General features: G+C 44.6%; 1 protein-coding gene across 2 annotated transcripts; it reads left to right on the top strand.

The window, feature by feature from the left end:
- Positions 1-11,093: 11,093 nt before the first annotated feature.
- LOC117046340 (membrane primary amine oxidase-like) lies at positions 11,094-18,982 on the top strand. Of its 2 annotated transcripts, none has more exons than XM_033148139.1 (4): positions 11,094-12,669; positions 15,933-16,153; positions 17,870-17,992; positions 18,226-18,982. In XM_033148139.1, exons 1-4 carry the CDS (start codon positions 11,094-11,096, stop codon positions 18,508-18,510), a joined length of 2,205 nt encoding a protein of 734 aa, XP_033004030.1. In that variant the 3' UTR covers positions 18,511-18,982. The 2 variants fall into 2 exon arrangements, with proteins under 2 accessions (XP_033004030.1, XP_033004029.1); XM_033148138.1 differs by having other exon boundaries at positions 15,933-16,218; positions 17,863-17,992.
- The last annotated feature ends 2,088 nt before the right edge of the window (positions 18,983-21,070 follow it).

Here is a 21,070-nt window from a genome sequence, read left to right as displayed (position 1 = left end):
TTCTCATTGCTACAGTTTTACTGAATGGCTTACCAGAGGTTTCTTCATTCCCATGCCTCTCTGTCTATGCAAAGCACCAGAAAACACACATAAACAAGCACTCAAGGCCCAGTGATGGACAGTTTGCAGAAAATGTGAGATGTTCCTCCTCTCCAACACCTGAAAGTCACCACCACAGACATAGAGTTTGGGCTGTCCTGTAGCTGAGACCAGCTTGCAGCTCGCACCCTAATTTTGCAGAAACCTGCCAGCTTTCGCTGTGCTCCTGACGTTTCTCTTGGCACCCACACTTGAACTCATCATTAATATTTATCCAGGTAACCAAGTAGCATAAGGGAGCTGCACATATAGATTATGTACCTGTATGTTGAGTCACCAGGGACAATGTACCTGATTGTCTTTTCTGCAAGTGAACTTGTTGGGCTCCTCTTTGGGCTCCTCCAGATGACCTGTTTATTGAACACACATCCTAATTTGCCTGCATAAAACTTAGCTGGAGGTTACATTATAGCTGGTCTTCATTGAGCATTATTTTCATTTGTTTGCTGGGCAGATATACAGCAACAAAAGGCCATCCTGACTTTTTCTTTCTTTCTTTCTTTCTTTCTTTCTTTCTTTCTTTCTTTCTTTCTTTCTTTCTTTCTTTCTTTCTCGCCCATCCGGCTGGGTTTCCCCAGCCACTCTGGGTGGCTTCCAACAGGATATTAAAAACACAGTAATAGATCAAACATCAAAAACTTCCCTAAACAGAGCTGCCTTCTGATTTCTTTTTGTTGTTTATTTTTTTGACATCTGGTGGGAAGGCATTCCACAGGGCGGGCGCCACTACCGAGAAGGCCCTCTGCCTGGTTCCCTGTAACTTGGCTTCTCGCAGTAAGGGAACTGCCAAAGGTAGCCCCACGTAGAGTGGATTGCAGTAGTCCAAGCGGGAGATAACCAGAGCATACACCACTCTGGCGAGACAGTCGGAGGTAAGGTTTCAGCCTGCGTACCAGGTGGAGCTGATAAACAGCTGCCCTGGGCACAGAAATGACCTGCACCTCCATGGACAGCTGTGAGTCCAAAATGACTCCCGGGCTGCACACCTGGTCCTTCAGAGGCACAGTTACCCCATTCAGCACCAGGGAGTCCTCCACACCTGCCCGCCCCCTGTCCCCCCAAAACAGTACTTCTGTCTTGTCAGGATTCAACCCTACCTGTGAGTTTCTTGTGCAACTTCCCATTACTTCCCATTCATTCATCCCACACAATTCAATGCATTTCCTAATCACAAAATCTCATCTAAAAAAAATAAAAATCTAGTGGGTTTGTTGCACCAGCTGCCTTTGATCCACTTTAATTGCACAAATCTGAAGTTCCAATATGTGCTTGAATCTTTCCCATGTCTGGAGGCACCCTTTGAGGAACACTGAATCAAGGCTTCATACGTTAACATTAAATCCAAGTGTGCTGCATCCTTAGCAGATTTCAGGGGCAAGCAAACCTGATTTTTAGGCAGTACTGCAGCACTCCCAATGTTGTTTTGTTCCCATGAAAATCACCCCTGCTCAGAAATTCACCGGGTGTGGTAGGGGAGATCCCATTGGTGCCAAGGTTTTCCACCCCATATGGGTAATTTCCATGCAAGGTAGGATGTCAGCTTAGCAGAATTAAACATAGCTTACCTGTGGACTGCAGTCCTAATAGTAACTAGGCCCTCCCACCTGGTATTAGTTCATTAAAAAAAAACACCTGTATATAATGCTGCATATTATGAATTTTGTGCCATGTCTAGTTAGGCTGTAAGTGGCAATGGCTAAGAAAGAGAAACTTTGCAGTTCTCTTCAGTTGTCAGGTCCCCTCCTTTAGCACCCTTTCACTAGCACCCAAAGCTTCCCATCTCACCCTCTCTGCTGCAGTGCCAGACACCCCCTTCCAAAAAGCTTCTGCTGGAGGAGTGGGGACCCACAATTCCTTTTAATTGTGTAGTGAACAGTTACCTTAGCATTAGTTAATTGATTTATTAGGCGATTAAGTCAAGGCCAGTGTTGTGCACGTTTACTCATGAATGCAGATTTCTTGCTGACTTGCCTTATGGGTCACCTGATGCACGCCTGCCATCTCATGCCACACTCTCTACGATCTCCCAATCTTATGTTCCCCGCCATGCAGAGCTGTTTCTACATGACTTTCCGGAAGCTGTGAATGTACCAAGGGCACAGTTCAGAGATAGCTCTCGAATGCAATGAAATGCAATGAAATGTGAGCGTTAGAGAGTGCTGTCTCCATTGAAACGAGAACTAAGGATGATCTGATCGCCATAGGAATAACTGAATGTAAGCAGATTTTCTGTGAACTGCCCTCTAAGCTGTGCTATAGTGCTTGTCACTTAAAGCATCTACAAATTCAGTCATGTACTGAACAGCATGGAAGTTGTAATGTTGCATATGCACCATATATTTAAAGCATATCGGTGCTGGGAATTGAAGTAGTGATGGGTAAACTACAGTTCCCAGGATTCTTTGGGAGGTATGTGCTTTAAATGCACAGTGTGTATGCAGCCTAAGTTAAGCCAATGGCATGCGAATTATGCTTTGCTCTTCTTGTCTCAAGTCTTCCTTTGCCCCCTGGAGGTAATGCTACACCTAGAGTCGGAAGGAGGAAGTCTGTGTCATGCTATTTTGAATATTCAGTCAGTGCAAGCTTTTCAGGTTGCCAGACAGAACAACCCCATTTCTCCTTCCCCATTGTGCTGCTCTACCGCCCTCCCATTGTCACTAATGTGGGGTGGTGGTAGGAGATGGGAGAGGAAAGCCCTATTGTGAAAATGCAAGTCCTTACACAGGGCTTCCACTGACCAAGGGTGGCCCTATGAGTACTGCCCTATATCCCCTATGCCCTCGAGACCAGTGGAAGATACCTTCCTTTCCCCTATATTGGAGTAAGATTCAACTGCCAGTCAAACTTGGGGGAAGGTGCCATCTAGTCCTTCACCTCAAGCAGCAAAATGTCTTGAGCTGGCCGTAACACTGATGGGGCTTGTTAGGTGAATCTCACCCTGTAATATGTCAGGATTAAATAAGTTGGATACTTTTAAATTCTCAGCTATGAATTCTGGCAGCCTGCAAAGCTTGTTTTAAGCTGCAGGGCACAAGCAAAACCAGCCAGGTAACTCTATTCAAGAATTACGAAAACAGCAAATGTGCTCTGCCTTTCTCAGAAATTGTGCTGATAAATTAATTCAGTCGCTGATTAATTTAAGGTCAGGGCTACGCAGGATTGCTCACAAGTGCAGGACTCTTGCTGACTATCGTATTGTGTCACCTGGTGTTTGCAGTCTCCTGCCTCTCTCTCTATGATCTATCAATCTTCTGTTCCTCACTAGGCATAGCCTTTTTCTCCCAACACATGACATTCTCTCTGATCCAAATAGGGAAAATCCAAGATAAGGAAAGCAAAGAGTCAGCTTTAGTGTTTTCTCCAGTCTACAGAAGAATGGGACTGGGGACGAATAAACCAAGTGCAATGGAAATTAATTTGTAAGCCAGCACAACAATGTGAAATGCTGCAACTTATTTGCCTGGTATGGAGGTTGAGGCAGGTGCTATAATGTACACATCCCGTGCTCTTTAGTGGTTGAGTGAATATATAAGCAGTATAACTCTTCTATTGAATCAACAGTGGTTTCGATCCTATGAAATAGTACCGAGACGTAGAGTACCAGTCATAGAGAATCATAGGAACTGTAGCTTGTTAAGGCTGCTGACCTCACAGAGCTACAATCCCCAGCACATTTACAGGATTCTCCATGACTGTTAAAGTGGTGTAATAGTGCTTTGAGAGTACACAAGGCGGGTGTAGAGAGAATGCACAATTGTGGGCCTCTCTGGTGAATGGAGAGGTCTTGAATCCAGTAGATCCAAAGCCATCGTCACCTTGCCTTGCTCACACAATGTCAACTTTCAACCCTAACACTGGATACCACTGCTGAAAGAACTACCAGTGGGAGCTCTATGCTGATGTACCGTTCATGAGCATCTTCCATTGGCAAAGCTCTTCATCATCGGAGAGGCAGCTCCACTCCCTCCTAACCTAAGGTTACCAGATTTTTAAAAATTAATCCGGGGACACTTTTCAACTTCAGTCAGAATAATAGGATTTTGTCAGGGGACTGTTTTGTAAATCCAGGGACTGTCCCTGGGAAACGGGGATGCCTGGTAACCTTATCCTAGCCACCTCCAGTCTCTATCAGCAGTCCTGGAGATTTGGACTTCATTATTACTCTTCTGTAGAAAATTCAGTAGAATTCAGTGGCACGTCAACTTCAAGAATCAGGCACATGCGGGCCAGTTGGCTCTCACATCTGATCCTGTTTTCAAATATATTCCCCACATCTTCCTCCTTGGAACATTTTTTTTTGGCTGCTTCTGCACAAAGACAATTGCTTAATGGCAGTTTATGTTTCAACTGCTTGTGTAGGCTGCGTCTAATCCAATTACGAGAAATGTGTTCAGACTTGACACATCAGCAAATTAAGGTTTGAATGTGTACATCATTCCTTTGCTCTGTGTTACACCTTGGAGAAGCATCATATTAGGTGGTGTTTACATAGATGAAGACAACCACACAGTTCTGAAACTCACTTGCAGAGCTGGTCTTTCCCCCGGCTTTCTTCGAAATTCAGGGTTTTTTATTTATTTATTTAAAAAACCATCCAGGAACCTGCTCACAGCGTTGCTGAACATGAACATGAACATGAAATTGGTTTATCTTCTCCTAGCTCTTTGCACAGCCATGATATTCATCTTGGTCTGGGCTTTCCAAAGCAGAGGAGCGAAGCCCATGCTTTGTGACAGCCATCTTCAGGAGATGGGACTGGAGGAAAGAGGCCATGGTGTCTATAGCCAGGTATTTGCTGATTTGACTCTGGAAGAGATCATGGAAGTGAAGATCTACCTGCAATACAGCCTGGGAGTGCCATTGGTAGAAGCTCCTCAAGCCAAGCCATCAGACAACTGCATTTTTTCTATCACCCTTCAGCTTCCCCCCAAAGCTGAAGTGCTGCAATTCTTGGACCACCAAGGAACCAGGCCTGCACGGCAAGCTCTGGCTGTACTCCATTTTGGAAACCAGCAGGACCCAAATGTCACAGAGTTTGTGGTTGGTCCTCTTCCAAAGCCAACATACCACCAAGATGTCACAGTGCAGAAGTATGGAGGGAAGTTGCCTTACTCCAGAAGGTTTCTCCTAAATAATGATTTCAAAGAAATCCATACTTTCCTGAAGAACAAGGAATACCCCAAGGCTCCAAACTTTATGCAGAAAGTACTTCATTACAATGGAAGCAATTTTGCATACTACCATGGATTGCCACCCGGATTAAAATCAGGAGACCGAAAAATCTGGGTTGCTCATTTCCAGAATGTCCCTGGTAGTTACCTGCATCCATTTGGATTTGACATCCAGGTTGATCTTAGCAGCCTTGACGTTTCTCACTGGAAGGTGTTAAAAGTCTTCTATAATGGACAGTACTTTGAAGACATGGAAGATATTGAGAGAAAGTTCATTACAGGACAAGTTAAAGTAGCCAAGGTCAAAAAGGCCCCTTCTGATGGAGGATATTCCTCATTGAAGCAGAGGGTTCCACACCAGAGACTAGGCCCCTTGCACTATGAACCTCGTGGTCCCCGCTACCGCATCTGGAATAACCAAGTTTTCTTCATGTCTTGGAGTTTTGCCTTTGGCATAGATGCTAATAGGGGGCCACGGATCTTTGATGTTAGGTTTAAGGGTGAGAGGATAGTTTATGAATTAAGCTTGCAAGATGGAAGTTCCATCTATGGCTCCAACAATCCAGCGTCAATGCTGACCAGATACATGGACTTAAGCTTCGGCATTGGTTCAAGTGGCTCCACTCTCACCCAGGGTGTGGATTGTCCTTACTTGGCTACCTATTTGGACAGGCACTATTTCCTTGATTCCTCGTTGCCTGTCACTCGCAAAAACTCTATCTGCATCTTTGAGCAGAATGCTGAGGTCCCTGTGCGACGACATTATGACCGCTCAGAGCCTCCGTTTTACGGAGGGCTGGTTGATTCCGTTCTCATCTTTAGGTCCATTTCTTCAGTTGCTAATTATGATTATATTTGGGATTTTAAATTTCATCAAAATGGAGCTGTCAGTGTTGGGATCCATGCAAGTGGGTACATTCAATCTGCTTTTTACTTTGGCGATGCCTTGGAATTTGGAAACAGAGTTGAAGAGTGGGCACTGGGAGACATTCACACTCACAACATTAATTTCAAGGTGGATATGGACATTGGTGGTAAGTGTATGCCTCTTTTGTAACTTTTATGGATTGCAGTAATTTCTATTGCTGGTAGCGGCTGGCTTGCTGCCAGCTAATAGCTGCTTTTTAAGTGGTTCTGAAGTTATTTTGTTTCCCAATTCTGCCAATGAGCCCATTTTCATGTTTCATGGAGTATTCATGAGTATGCGTTTTCCCACCTCACCTGGCAGGATGCCGCATCATCCTAGGATGTAGAAAACAGCCGAAGTGTGTGTTGTGTGTGTAGGAGGGAATTGATGTGTGAGAAAGTTTGGGCTGATTCTGGAACCTTGGAGACACACAGACATGTGCTGAACCCGAGTTGTGTCAGGGTTTTCCCCCCTGAATGCCTAATAGAAAAGCACAATCTTTTGGTGTGTTAATGCTGTGCACCCATCCGTCCTATGCTCAGGTTCCATATATGTGTAAATAAAACCATACATTCTATAGACATCACCATCTCCAGAACTCTGGGAAAAGTGCTTGGCATTCCTGAAGTCTCTCCTCAAAGTATGTCTTGAGGGAGGCAAATCCATGTCTGCTTCTTAGTTCAATGAATTATGAAAGCACATAATTGTCAAAGTATATGAGCCCTTTGGGGCCACCGGTTGAGCCCAGTATATTTGTATTTAACATACAGTATATTTAAGACCAAGGCCCATCTAGTGGCAGGCAGGTGGCGGGGGTCGGTCACTTCACTTTTGGTAGTGGAACAGAGCAATGTCCACCACAGGGTTAAAAGGCTTCCTATTGAATAGATTCAGGAGTGGATTTAGAAGACAATAGTACATTCTGAGTGCATTTTGTTGTTATTACTTCATATTAATCAGAGAAGTATATGCTCCTCAGAAATAGATGCACATGAGCTAAAACATAATTGATGGAGATTGCCCCCATGTAAGTTAGGTTCATTCATTTCACAGGGTCTTCTCTGAGGAAAACGTAGTTGAATGCCAACTGTTGAACGCTACCTTGCTCTCTCTTTTTTTATATGAACTACTTTTTCTCATCCATAGACAATTTGTAGGCATTAGTTACCTATTTAATTTGTTATGTTAAGGTCCCATCTTTCTTTCAAGACTAGGGGATTGCACTAGATGACCCTCAGGGTCTGAAACTCAATCTAAATGGTGTACTTGGCATTCTGCAAAAATCTTCCGTCTAGCCCAGGGGTCGCCAAACTTACCCGGCCATGGGCTGATTGCGCGACGGGCTGGAGGGCAGGGGAGCATGCGCCCATACGCGCGTGCCCACGCTATTTCCAGGGCACTTTCGGGTCGCGGAGCACCAGAGGTCACTTGTGCACACACGCGCAAACATCATTTCCGGTGTACTTTCAGGTCTGCGGAGGGCGTGCACACGCGCACAAGCTATTTCTGGTGCTCCGCTGACCTGGAAGTGTGCCAGAAATGATGCTTGCGTGCGTGCTCACAAACTATTTCCGGCACTCTGCAACCTGAAAGTGCACCGGAAATGACACTTGCGCATGCGCCCAAGCTATTTCTGGTGCTCCGCCAACCCGAAAGTGGGCAGCCATGCCGCGCCACACCGGTAAGAGTGGGCGGCGGCAGTGGCCAGTGGGGGTCACTGCTGGCTGGAAAAATGAGTCCCTTGGGCCATATCTGGCCTGCAGGCCTTAGTTTGGGGGTGCCTGGTCTAGCCACTTGACCAAGATCTCCCTCATTTTCCAGTAAGGGCTGCTTTGTTGCCATGGTGGCAGCCATGGGACCAGCCAGTAGCCAGGGCTGAAGCCTAAGGGTTGTATTCAGTGTAGAACTAAGGACATGCTAGACATCCGGGGCAAAAACCAAGACAACAACAAAGGACTAAAAAAAAGAAGGGACTAATGTGTAACCAGTAATACTGGGGCACACCAAAAGATCTTGTTATTTGAGCAAAGCTTAGCAAGAAATAGTCTTTCCTGTCCAGGATGATCCAATGGCTAGTTTGGAGTCAGCCCATGGCCCGAAGGTACTTCATTAAGAAACTCAGACTTGCCATTCAATGGTTCACCACATGGGGTATTGCACCAAGATCGAACAGTTCCTGACAATCACGTCTCTTCAGGTCATGTCTTGAGAATTCCATCCATCCACTCTGCTTCCCACTAGGCTTTCTCGTTCAATTTTAGAGTAGCTGCTGTTTTAAAAGAATTCAAATACTACTGCTTCTTTGGCTATGTCCCCCTGAAATCCTGCTGATCCAGGACAACAGAGATGGATAAATCTCTTCTCCACATAAAATAGTTTCCTGTTGATTATTTCCCACTAGAGGGTGGTAAAACCACTTGAGATCCGAACTGCCATTGAATTACATAAAGGCCTACTCTGCACATTTCTTCATGACCTTTCAGAAGCTGCAAACGTGCTAAGGGCACAATCCAAAGAAAGCTCTTGATTTTAATGAAATCTAAGCATGAGAGCGCTGCCTCCATTGAAACCCAAATTAAGGATAATTTGATCCCAATATTTGTAACTGAATTTAAGCATGTTTTCTGTGAATTTCCAGCTAAGCTGTGCCAAACTGCTTGTTACTTCGAGCTCCTACAAATTCAGTCATGTACTGAACAGCAGGCAAATGGTGATGTTGCATACGTGGGTGGTGCCACTGAAACTCTTGGGCTTGCTAATCAGAAGGTCAGTGGTTTGAATCCACATGATGGGGTGAGCTCCCATTGCTCAGTCCCAACTCCTGCTAACCTAGCAGTTCAAAAGCACACCAGTGCAAGTAGATAAATAGGTACCACTGCAACTGTGAGGTAAATGGCGTTTCCATGCGCTATGGCACTCATTTTGGTCCTCCATGTGCCAGTAGCAGTTTAGTCATGCTGGCCACATGACCTGGAGAGCTGCCTGTGGACAAACGCTGGTTCCCTCAGCCTGAAGCGAGCTGAGTGCCACAACCCCATAGGCACCTTTGACTGCACTTAATCATCCAGGGGTTCTTTACCTCTACGTTTTACCTTTACCTATATGCACTGTACATTTAAAACACATTTAAAGTATTTCCTTCCTCCCGAGGAATTCTGAGAGCTGTAGTTTGTTGTGGGTGCTGGGAAATGGTAGTTGTGATGGATAAACTACAGTTCTCAGGATTCTTTGGGAGAGATGTGCTTTAAATGCACCATTTGTATGCAGCCTAAGTTAAGCCAATGCCATGCTGCTTTCACTTTGCTTTTCTCATCGCAATCTTCCTCTGCCAGCTGGAGGTTCTACATGACAAGATACTTTCATTTATTCCGTATTGGAGTAAGATTCAACTGCCAATCAAACTGGCTTCTGTATGTGCCTTGGGGGTGGGTGCCATCTTGTCCTTCACCTCAGGCAGCAAAATGTCTTGAGCTGACCCTGACACTGATGGTGCTCATTAGGCGAATCTCACCCAGTGAAATGCCAGGATTAAATAAGTCAGCTACTTTTAAATTCTCAGCTCCGAATTCTGGCAACCTGTCCCTAGCAAATCTTGTTTTAAGCTGCAGGGCACAAGCAAAACCAGCCAGGTAACAATTCAAGAGTTACCAGAACATCAAACTTGCTGTGCCTTTCTTGGAAATTGTGTGGATAATACAGTGGTTAATTAATTTAAGGCCAGTGCTATGCAGGATTACTGACAAACACAGGATTCTTGCTGACTAGTGTTTGGTGTCACCTGATGCTTCCTTGCTTGCAGTCTCCTGCCTCTCTCTCTATGATCTGTCAATGCACAGCCTTTCCCTCCCAACACATGACATTCTCTCTGACCCAGATATTCAGCATGTAAGGAAAGCAGAGGATCAGTGCGCAGCTCAGTTTCAGTGTTTTCTCCAGTCTACAGAAGAATAGGACTGGAAATGAAAATCAAGTGTAAATGCATGGAAATCAATTTGTAAGTCATAGCAACAATGTGAGATCCACACCAGACATTTTAAGCATGATGATACCACTTGGACGGTTAGAGAGAACCCTTGGAACAGCTTTAGGATGGATCATATCAGTGGTAGAACATCTCCACATAGGGCCGGAAGCAAATCTCCACCTGAGATTACTTATGCTAGCTCCAAGCTGGTATATAGAGAAAGCCCCATTGTGGGCTTCTCTGGTGAGTGAATGGTTCTTGAGTCCAGTGGATCCAAGGCTATCTCCATTCTTCATACCTTCCAGAATGTCTAATTTTGAACCCTAACAGTGCATGGTTGTGGTGAAAGAACCACTATACATCCATGGAACAATTCATGGGCATAGCTGAGGTGTATGTGGCAGATGTGCTCTTTCATTGGCAAAGCTCCATAAATAGACAGGCACTTCCATCCCCTCCTAACCACCTCCAGTCACTGCCAGTAGTTCTGAGGGTGTGGCCTCAGTGGAGTCAAGTGCTGCATCAGCTGGAAGACTCAGCCACTAGGAAGTTCTGCTGGCACTTTCTTTCTGCAAAGCTTCCTCTGCCAAACATTTTTTGCACCATCTGCATAAAGAAGATTGTCTAAGAGTGGTTTGTTGTATCTGTGTAGGCAGTGTCTACCTCAATTAGGCAAAAAAGGTGTTCAGACTTGACACATCAGGTTATAAAGGTGTGAAGGAATATATCATTGCTTTCCTCTTTACAGAAACATTGAGCTGCATCATATGGTCAGTGGTTGCTTACATAAAAAGATAACTGAGGTTTTGAAGCTCATTTGCATAGCAGGTCTTTCCCCAAAACTTTGGTTTCACCCTCATCCAGGATTCTATATACTCTGTTTGCTGATTCAATCTGCATTCTACAGTCTGTATTCTGAAATCCCAGGAACCTGCTCACAGCATTGCTGAACATGAACATGAAATTGGCTTATCTTCTCCTAGTTCTTTGCACAGCCATCATATTCATCTTGGTCTGGGCTTTCCAAAGCAGAGGAGGGAAGCCCATGCTTTGTGACAGCCATCTTCAGGAGATGGGACTGGAGGAAAGAGGCCATGGTGTCTACAGCCAGGTATTTGCTGATTTAACTCCGGAAGAGATCATGGAAGTGAAGATCTACCTGCAATACAGCCTGGGAGTGCCATTGGTAGAAGCTCCTCAAGCCAAGCCATCAGACAACTGCATTTTTTCTATCACCCTTCAGCTTCCTCCCAAAGCTGAAGTGCTGCAATTCTTGGACCACCAAGGGACCAGGCCTGCACGACAAGCTCTGGCTGTACTCCATTTTGGAAACCAGCAGGACCCAAATGTCACAGAGTTTGTGGTTGGTCCTCTTCCAAAGCCAACGTACCACCAAGATGTCACAGTGCAGAAGTATGGAGGGAAGTTGCCTTACTCCAGAAGGTTTCTCCTAAATAATGAGATCAAAGAAATCCACACTTTCTTGCAGAAAAAGGAATACCCCAAGGCTCCAAACTTTATGCAGAAAGTACTTCAGTACAATGGAAGCAATTTTGCATACTCCCGTGGATTGCCACCTGGATTAAAATCAGGAGAACGAAAAATCTGGGTTGCTCATTTCCAGAATGTCCCTGGTAGGTATCTGCATCCATTTGGATTTGACATCCAGGTTGATCTTAGCAGCCTTGATGTTTCTCACTGGAAATTGTTAAAAGTCTTCTATAATGGACAGTACTTTGAGGACATGGAAGATCTTGAGAGACAGTTCATTATGGGACATGTTAAAGTAGCCATGGTCAAAAAGGCTCCATCTGATGGAGGATATTCCTCATTGAAGCAGAGGGTTCCACACCAGAGACTAGGCCCCTTGCACTATGAACCTCGTGGTCCCCGCTACCGCATCTGGAATAACCAAGTTTTCTACATGTCCTGGAATTTTGCCTTTGGCATAGATGCTAATAGGGGGCCACGGATCTTTGATGTCAGGTTTAAGGGTGAGAGGGTAGTTTATGAGTTAAGCTTGCAAGATGCATCTGCCATCTATGGCTCCAACAATGCAGCATCAATGCTGACCAGATACATGGACCTAAGCTTTGGCCTTGGTTTAACTGGCTCCACGCTCACCCAAGGTGTGGATTGTCCTTACTTGGCTACCTATTTGGACAGGCACTATTTCCTTGATTCCGCGTTGCCTGTCACTCGCAAAGGCTCTATCTGCATCTTTGAGCAGAATGCTGAGGTCCCTGTGCGACGACATTATGACCGCTCAGAGCCTCCGTTTTACGGAGGGTTGGTGGATTCTGCTCTGGTCTTCAGGTCCATATCTACAGTTGGTAATTATGATTATATTTGGGATTTTATATTTCATCAAAATGGAGCTATCGGTGTCAGGATCCATGCAAGTGGTTACATTCAATCTGCTTTTTACTTTGGTGATGCCTTGGAATTTGGAAACAGAGTTGAAGAGTGGACATTGGGAACAATTCACACTCACAACATTAATTTCAAGGTGGATATGGACATTGGTGGTAAGTGTATGCCTGTTTTATAACTTTTATGGATGGCAGTAATTTCTATTGCTAGTAACTGGGTGTCTCTTTTGTGACTTTTCTGTGCTTGTTTGTGGCTTGCTTGTTGACAGCTTATAGCCCATTCAGAAGGAATCATAGAATGGTAGACTTGGAAGTGACTCCAAGGATCCTCTAGTCCCCTGTAATGCAGAAGTCATAGCTATTTAATCCCTGACAGGTGGCCCTCCAACTTCTATTTAAAACCTTCACGGAAGGAGAGCTCACCAGCTTTCAAGTTGGTGCATTGAACTGTTGAACATCTACTTGCAAAAAAGTATTTCCATTGTCGGAATCTCCTTTCCTGTAACTTGAATCCATTGGTTCGTGTCCTATCCTCTGGAACATCAGAAAACAAGCTTTCTGCATCATCCACATGACAGCCCTTTTAAGAAGGCTATCGTATCTTCTCTATGTCTTCTTTCTTCCAGGGTAAACATATCCAACTCGCTCAACCATTCTTCATAAGCCTTGGTTTCCAGACCCTTGATCATCTTCATTGCTCTGCTCTGCACACATTCTAGTTGTCAATATCCTCCTTAAACTGTTGTTCTATCTTAAAATATGTTTTCCTCGTTACGGTTTACACGAACAGCTTACCAGAGGTCACCTCCTTTTCATGCCACTCTCTCTGCCAAGAGCAATGGAAAAACAGGCATTCAAAGCTCAGTAAACGAAAGTTTGCAGGACACCTGAGCTGTTGCTTGTCTACAACACTTTGAATTTCCTACCACAGACATAGATTTTGGGCAGTCCTGAAGCCAAGTCCAGCTTTTGGCCTGTAGGTATGCTTGTGACTTGCATGTTTATAGAATCTGCAATCTCTCTTGAGATTTCAGCAACAGGCTCACTCATTCCATGTAAGGCCATGTGAGAGAGGCTGGAGCTGATGGATGATGTATGATGACAGCGCAAACATGAATATGTGTTTGAACAGTGCGCCATGACAACATTGTCTTAATGGCATGGAAAATGGGGGCAGGGATATATTTATTAAGCATGTACCCTAAATATAAATTATGGATTGGAGTAACCTGGGAAGAAATATTCCTTATTCTTCTCTTATTGGATTACCTTAAAATGAACAGGGCTCATTCTCATTGTGGCCTTTAGGAAACTAAATACTGGTAATCGCCTTCAGACTGTGGTTTAGAAGGCTGCATCTTGCTATGCAATTCTCTTCACTTGTCAGGTCTCCTCTAACACTCTTTAACTTGCATCCAAAACAAGAAAGTTCCCCATCCCACCTTCTCCCCTGCAGGGCCTGATACCCCTTCTCTGAAGGGTTGAAAAATGTGGAATGGGGCACAGTGGTCTACTGAGAGATCAAGAATGCAAAACTGGAGTTGGATCTAAAAATTGGCTCTAGGTTAACCTAATGTGACATTCCTTTTAATTGTGCAGCAAGCTGCTGTCTGTGTGGATTTTCTTTATTCAATTACGGATTACCCTCCTTCCCCAGATTTTCATTGAGACTGTTGTGCTTAGCGAGGGAAAGATTAAGCCTTCCCGCTTTAGCCATGATCCTGATAAAATCTGGCTCCTCACATGGTTATGAGGCTTGGGGATGGGAAGCTACCATTTGGCATGAATGTTTGCTTGCTTGCTTGCTGCTTCCTTTCTTAAGTCTCATAGCTGTGCAAAGGACTAAGTTCCATTCAAATCACATCCGGGGAGGAAAGGGTTTAAACCATGTGCTATGGCGGGAAGGTAAATGGCGTTTCTGTGTGCTGCTTTGGTTTGCCAGAAGCGGCTTAGTCATGCTGGCCAATGGTCAGGGGTCCCTTTACCTTTACCTTTTTATGGCCACAATGGACTTAATATCTGTAATTTAAATAAAGGGGGGGACCAGTGTGTGCACTGCACATTTAGAGTAATGTTTAGTTTGACCCTCTGGCAGTCTCCTCCTCTTCCCTCTCAGCCTATCAGAAATTATTCAGGAGGGTCCCAACCATCCCACGAGGCTCTTTTGGGGCACCACAGTTATGTGTAGGTGGAGGAAGGGATGGGAAGCCTTCCTTTGGTGAGCTTCCTGGGGTTATTTTATCTTAGGATCTAAGCTTTGATTTGTTTTTATTAAAATATTTATTGCTTGCCGCAAGGCAGCTAAGAAAACTCAAGCCAAATAAAGTACAGTAGACGTTTTAAAATAGCAAGATAAAAATGAGTTAAAGTTCAGTAGAACATAATGCCACCAAATTTAATCATCTCTTCCTATCTGTCTGGAGCCTGACAAATGCTGTCTAGATCTGGAATCAGCACTTTACATGTCCCCGCAGGTGTCAAGGAACCTGATTTGCAGCCATGCTGAAGGTGATTCTGCAAGTTATTTGCATTTGTTTATTTTGCCGAGACCATTGAAGACAGGGAGGAGCGAGCTCAGCAGCCTGTGAGATCTACTCCCACTTCTAGATGTGTGAGAATAGATGAGATTATGACCATAGCATGGTCTTTGCTGACCTCAGTTCAGAAGATAGGATCCAGGTGTAAGGTATTTGGCATGCAACTTGGGTGGCTTCCAGTCAGAACAACCACCCAGGTAACTGCATTTATAATTGGCCAGCAGATATTTCTGGACAATAGTGGTTACTCCCCCCCCCACAGTTGACCTGGCTGTGATTTGTTTCATAAACCAAGCAGTTCCAAATGCCACAGAGTGTATAACCATGACTATGATACCACCATGATGCCACAATGTAGGGGTAGGACTGTAGCTCAGTGGTATAAAATCTGCTTTGCATGCAGAAGGCTCCAGGTTCAAGCCCAAGCACCTCCAGGTAGGGTTGGCAATGAAGAAGCAATGGAGAGCCCAGTCAATATGTACAATACTGAACATGGCCCCAGTGGCCCTGTCCTCTCCCTTCCTTGGCCGGGAAAGATGGGGGAAACTGCCCCAGTGGTGGCAGCAGCAGCAGGAGCTGCCAACCACAGACCCACACCATACCACACTTGGCTCCAGTATCAGCCTCCTTTTCCTTGTCTTGCTGTACCACCGGCTGCATCCCCTGCCCCAATGCTCCATGCAGTGGGAGGAGAAGGAGCCACCAGCCACTAAAGCTGCACCATGCCCAGCTCCGCGTTTGCCCTCCTCTGCCACCTGAACATTGGGGATCATTAAAAATATTTGGGGGATACAAAGTGCCTTGGACCCTAGCAGTTGGCACTTATGGTTGCATTTCTATGTCAACAAAAGCTGTGTTGTCTTCATTTGTATTCTGTGCTAGGTGTGAAAAATTCCCTGGTAGCCAATGACATGGCTTTTGAGATAGTCAAGGCCCCTTGGAGCCCACAGAATAAGATCCACCGGATGAAGATAGTAAGGGAAGTCTTGGACACTGAGAACAAGGCTGCCTTCCGCCTTCACGACAACATGCCAAGGCACATATATTTTGCTGCCAACAGCACAAACAAGTGGGGCCATAAGCAAGGCTATCGGATCCAGATGGTCAGCTTTTCTGGAGACCACCTGCCAGAAACAGATCCAATGGAGCGAGCCATCAGTTGGGGCAGGTAAGTGACTAATTTTTAGATGCTGAAACCCAAATGGGAAACCCCAACAGGGACATACTGTAGGTAGTTGCTTTATACTGACCCTTGGTTCACCTATCTCAATATTGTCTACCTTATTGACACGTCTTCTGGATGTCAGACCGTGTTCTCTCCCAGCCCTACCTGGAGATGCTGAGGACTGAAACTGGGGCCTTATACATACCATGGCCCTTCCCCATGAAATTGGGTCTCCTGAACTCTAAGGGTGTTGAGATTTTGAGTGCTTTGGTTTGTGTCCATCACTCTGTTTCTCTCCCAGCCCCATCTGAGTCCCTGCAGTTACAAGCTTTGATTAAACTTTGCCAGGGGGGAAATGTCCAATTCCAGGGCTCAGCAGAATATGTAGTCATGTGGTCCTGGAAACAAAATTTAGGCCACTACATAAGAAGGTAGTTTTCTCGGAAATGCTACCTGTTCCATGTAGACAGGGCAAGCTAGACATGCACAGCTGAGATGTCTCAATATGTGGTGTCAGGAGGAAGCTAAGGGATTTGTTATGCCCTGGGGAATGTACAAAGGAGAGGAACCAGACTGCTGACATGTGATAGAGATAGATAGATAGATAGATAGATAGATAGATAGATAGATAGATAGATAGATAGATAGATATGATAGATGATGAAAGATAGATATAAAGTTGCAGAACCACTTTTATTCTGATCATGGGCCAAAAGCCAACAGAAGCTGATGAGGGTCCAGTTTGGGACAAATCATTCCCCAGGGAGGAGGGTAAAAATGTTAATGATTGTCCAGAATGTACAGGGGAGAACTAGACATTGAAGGCACAGGAGCACATGATAGAAGTTCAAAGCACTGCAGGGTAAAACACATGTGCCAAAGATATGTGGAGAGACACACAGTGTACAGTGGTACCTCAGGTTACAGACGCTTCAGGTTACAGACTCCGCTAACCCAGAAATAGTACCTCGGGTTAAGAACTTTGCTTCAGGATAAGAACAGAAATTGTGCTCTGGCGGTGCAGCGGCAACGGGAGGCCCCATTAGCTAAAGTGGTGCTTCAGGTTAAGAACAGTTTCAGGTTAAGAACGGATCTCCGGAACGAATTAAGTTCTTAACCCGAGGTACCACTGTATATGTTTTGATACGGTTATGCTAGAAGCCTCACAGTCAAGCTGGGATGCTTGGTCTTAGATAAAGAGGGTATAATGGGAATCTGGTAGCTTGGAGAAAACCGGTGGAACACAGTTATTATCTCTGGATACAGCTCAGTAGGAAGGACAGGGAAGAGCATACTGGAGGTGGTGTTTCTGTTTGTCAAAGAGGATATAGATTCTAACAAGCTAGAAACCCCCCAAAGTGGCAGGCAGCTCTAGAGAAGCTAAATTTGGGAACCTATCCATCATCTTGAGAGAATGACCAAAGTCAAGCACTACAGCAACTGTGGGGAACCTGTGGGCTTCTAGGTGTTTTTGGACTACAACTCCCAGCCGGCCATTGGCCATGTTGGCTGGGGTTGATGGGAGTTGGAGCAGAACACCTGGAGGTCAGCATACTAACCACCCCTCTTCTGTAGCTTACTGCAGGATCTCCTTCCTAGGGTAGTTGGGATTCCACACACTAGTCTCAGCAGTGCTCTGCTTTTCAGGTACAAGCTGGCTGTCACCAAACGGAAAGAGAAGGAACCATTTTGCACCAGTATCTATAACCAGATGGACCCATGGACACCTTCAGTAGCCTTTGCTGACTTCCTAAACAATGAGAGCATTATCAATGAGGTGAGTTGTTGTGATCCCTGTGGGCACTGGCAGATCTACGCTATCACCCTGAATCCACACAGCGACTGGAGACATTAGATATATTTTAAAATATACAGGATGAGCAGATATCATTGGAGTGCATCAACAGTGGCTCATTTTATCTGAAGCTTCTCCTGCACCATCCTTTTCTCTCACCAGGCCTTTCCCTTAGATAACCATTTAACATGATTCGTTGTGTCTCCCTTTGGCAGGACCTGGTTGCCTGGATCACCACTGGCTTCCTGCATATTCCACATGCTGAGGACATTCCCAATACTCCAACGCTTGGGAACGTGATTGGCTTCTTTTTGAGGCCTTACAACTATTTTGACGATGATCCTTCCATGGATTCTCCAGACAGCGTTTTCTTCAGCAGCCAGCAGGACCCCACTTCCTGCGACGTCAACTACCTCGCCTGCGTGCCAAAAACAGCCGGGTGCTTGCCCAACTTCCCACCTTTCACTTATGAGGGCTTCCAAAACATGACGATGCTCTGATACCTTCTACGTTTGGGATGGGTGGGGATGTTTTGAGTTAGGGAGAAGTTGAGTGGCTGCTGAACAGCTCAGCATGAAATCTGTGTATACCAAGAGCAGCGAATTCCAGCTCCATCCAGTGTCTTTGAAACCCAAATCTTAAGCCTTTCTTCCACACATTCCACATGTTCTCTAGTTGTATTTGCAAGAATCTTTTGCTGGGACTCTGTGCTGGGCAGACAATTAGATCACCATGCATTTTACATCGCTTGCTGTTTGCCACACAAAGCTGCAGTGTGCTAGCCTGTGGCTGTGATAGCACAAGTGACCATATTTCCCTAGCACACTATCAATTTACGATGCCATTTGCCTTCCAGTAAACTCAAGCCGATTACTAAGAAATTTAGTATGTGGTTGCTCACAAATGGCCTGTCAGGAAGATTTATGCACATCAGTTCTGCCAGTGTCAATCCAAAAACAGATCTGTTTAGCAAAAAGCTAAGTAGGAGGAAATTGAAGTCAAAAGTTAGCAGTACATTGGGTTTCTCTTTTTAATGCACCTGAATTATATGTATTTTTTAATTTGATATTTCTGCACGTAGCAGTATTGATTATTGTTTTAATGGAAGCACACCTCCAAAACTCAATTAATTTGGTGTCTTTGGCACTGTTTTGCTGAATTGCTTTTCAATTTAGCAAAAGGCAGACTAGATTGCTATGCCTAAGTGAATGGGGTTTTGTAGTGTCTCATTCCACAGATGTCAGGAAAAGTCAAGCATTACTCCACCTGTCAGGCTCAAAATTTAATCCCTGTCATTTTTTAAACACACTGGGGCACCTTTATAATGGGCACTGTCAAGCTGCCACATTGAAAGACTCAATTCAGGTTTTATCAATAATTGTGTATCTGTTTCTTAGACATATGTCCACATCTCCCGAGAACTGAAAATTGCAAATGTTATTAAAAATGTAACTCAATCATTCTTAGTGGCAAAGAGAATAATCTTTCAGTGGAGGAAATGCAGGTTTACTCCCTCTGACTGCCACTGGGAAACTGAAGGCATTTTCTATTTCTGAGTTTGCAGCTTATCCAAGACAAATATGGTACCTTTCTGGACATCTGGGCAGTCTACATCAATCTTTGCCAACCTGGTACACATATGTATTAGACACATCTGGGTTGACACCAGCATCCTGCAATCAGGATAGAACATGAGACTTTTCATCTCAGGGTTGTGAGTTCGAGCCTCACATTGGGTGAAATATTCCTACATTGCAGGGGGTTGGACGCCATGACCCCTGTGGTCCCTTCCAATTCTATGATCCATTGAGCTATGATCCTTTTAACCCACTAAAACCCAGTGCTATAAAGAGAAGGCCTGACCTCTTCCTGTGCTGCTCAGCATTACATCTGAATCAGGTATTGTGCTTTGTTTCACTCAAACAAACCATGATCAGACAAGGTATGTTATTGGCTTAGAATTATGGTTTGGAGTAAACAAACCATGATCCCTGGTTGGGAAGTAAAGTGGGAAATTATAGTTTCTTTCTCCCCCACATGAATTGGGAGCTGCAATAGGCTAGGAATGGGAGACTCCACCAATGTCAGTTTCTCATTTTTTCCAAACTTAAATTCAGCTCTCTACATTTCTGCATCAGTTTCTTTTTAGAGTGCTCATAAAAAAAAATCATTTACATTTTAGTGCTTATTTCTCATATTCTGGGATCCTATGGGAGGAAGGGTGAGATATAAATTTTATAAATAATAATATTTGCATGCATTTTTGCCTAATGCACACACTTTTTAATAAGCCTTTCCCCCAAATCTATGCATTTACACTAGTATGCCATTTTCACTAATACATGCATTTTTGCAAACGTTATTTGCCTGGGAAACAGCACCACAAAAGTCAAAGAAGTGTGAATTTTGAAGGATGGCTGTGATTCGGTTCACACATGGTTTCGGGAAGCACAAATTGGGTAGACCAGCCTTTAAATGCAAACTGGAACAAATTCATTCTCCGTCTTTGCAATCAGCACATGCACAGTAAACAATGGTTCACCCTGATGTCCAAACTTGGCCCGTGTATTTTATTATTACATTTCCATTGTATCTGATAAGATATGATTCATGGCACAATACATCCATGCTTTAAGTTTAGGACTGCACTGTTTTTCTTGTCTAGAAATTGCATGCTCACATATAGCAGGTCTTTACTTCTTTACTTATGTGGACGTAGAACAAGTGTTTACTGTCAGGCATACCAGCTCTGAGGGGACAAGAAGAGAAGAAGAAGAGTTTGGATTTGATATCCTGCTTTATCACTACCCTAAGGAGTCCCTTTCTCCCCCACAACAAACACTCTGTGAGGTGAGTGAGGCTGAGAGACTTCAGAGAAGTGTGACTATCCCAAGGTCACCCAGCAGCTGCATGTGGAGGAGCAGGGAAGTGAACCCAGTTCACCAGATTACGAATCCACTGCTCTTAACCACTACACCATACTGGCTCTCACACACAAGGCAGTTTTGGTCACCCCAAAGCATTTTTTTTGGGGGGGCGAGCCTCCTCAATATTCAGGGG

Source organism: Lacerta agilis, chromosome 5 (assembly GCF_009819535.1).
Source record: "Lacerta agilis isolate rLacAgi1 chromosome 5, rLacAgi1.pri, whole genome shotgun sequence".
NCBI lineage: Eukaryota > Metazoa > Chordata > Lepidosauria > Squamata > Lacertidae > Lacerta > Lacerta agilis.
The sequence above is the reverse complement of the archived record's forward strand: the minus strand, read 5'-3'. Positions and strand labels throughout refer to the sequence as shown.

Coding starts and splice junctions, on each gene's coding strand:
- LOC117046340 (XM_033148138.1), top strand. CDS start 11,094: ATGAACATGAAATTGGCTTATCTTCTCCTAGTTCTTTGCACAGCCATC. Junction 12,670..15,932: donor GGTGGATATGGACATTGGTG/GTAAGTGTATGC, acceptor ATTCTGTGCTAG/GTGTGAAAAATTCCCTGGTA. Junction 17,993..18,225: donor ATGAGAGCATTATCAATGAG/GTGAGTTGTTGT, acceptor TCCCTTTGGCAG/GACCTGGTTGCCTGGATCAC.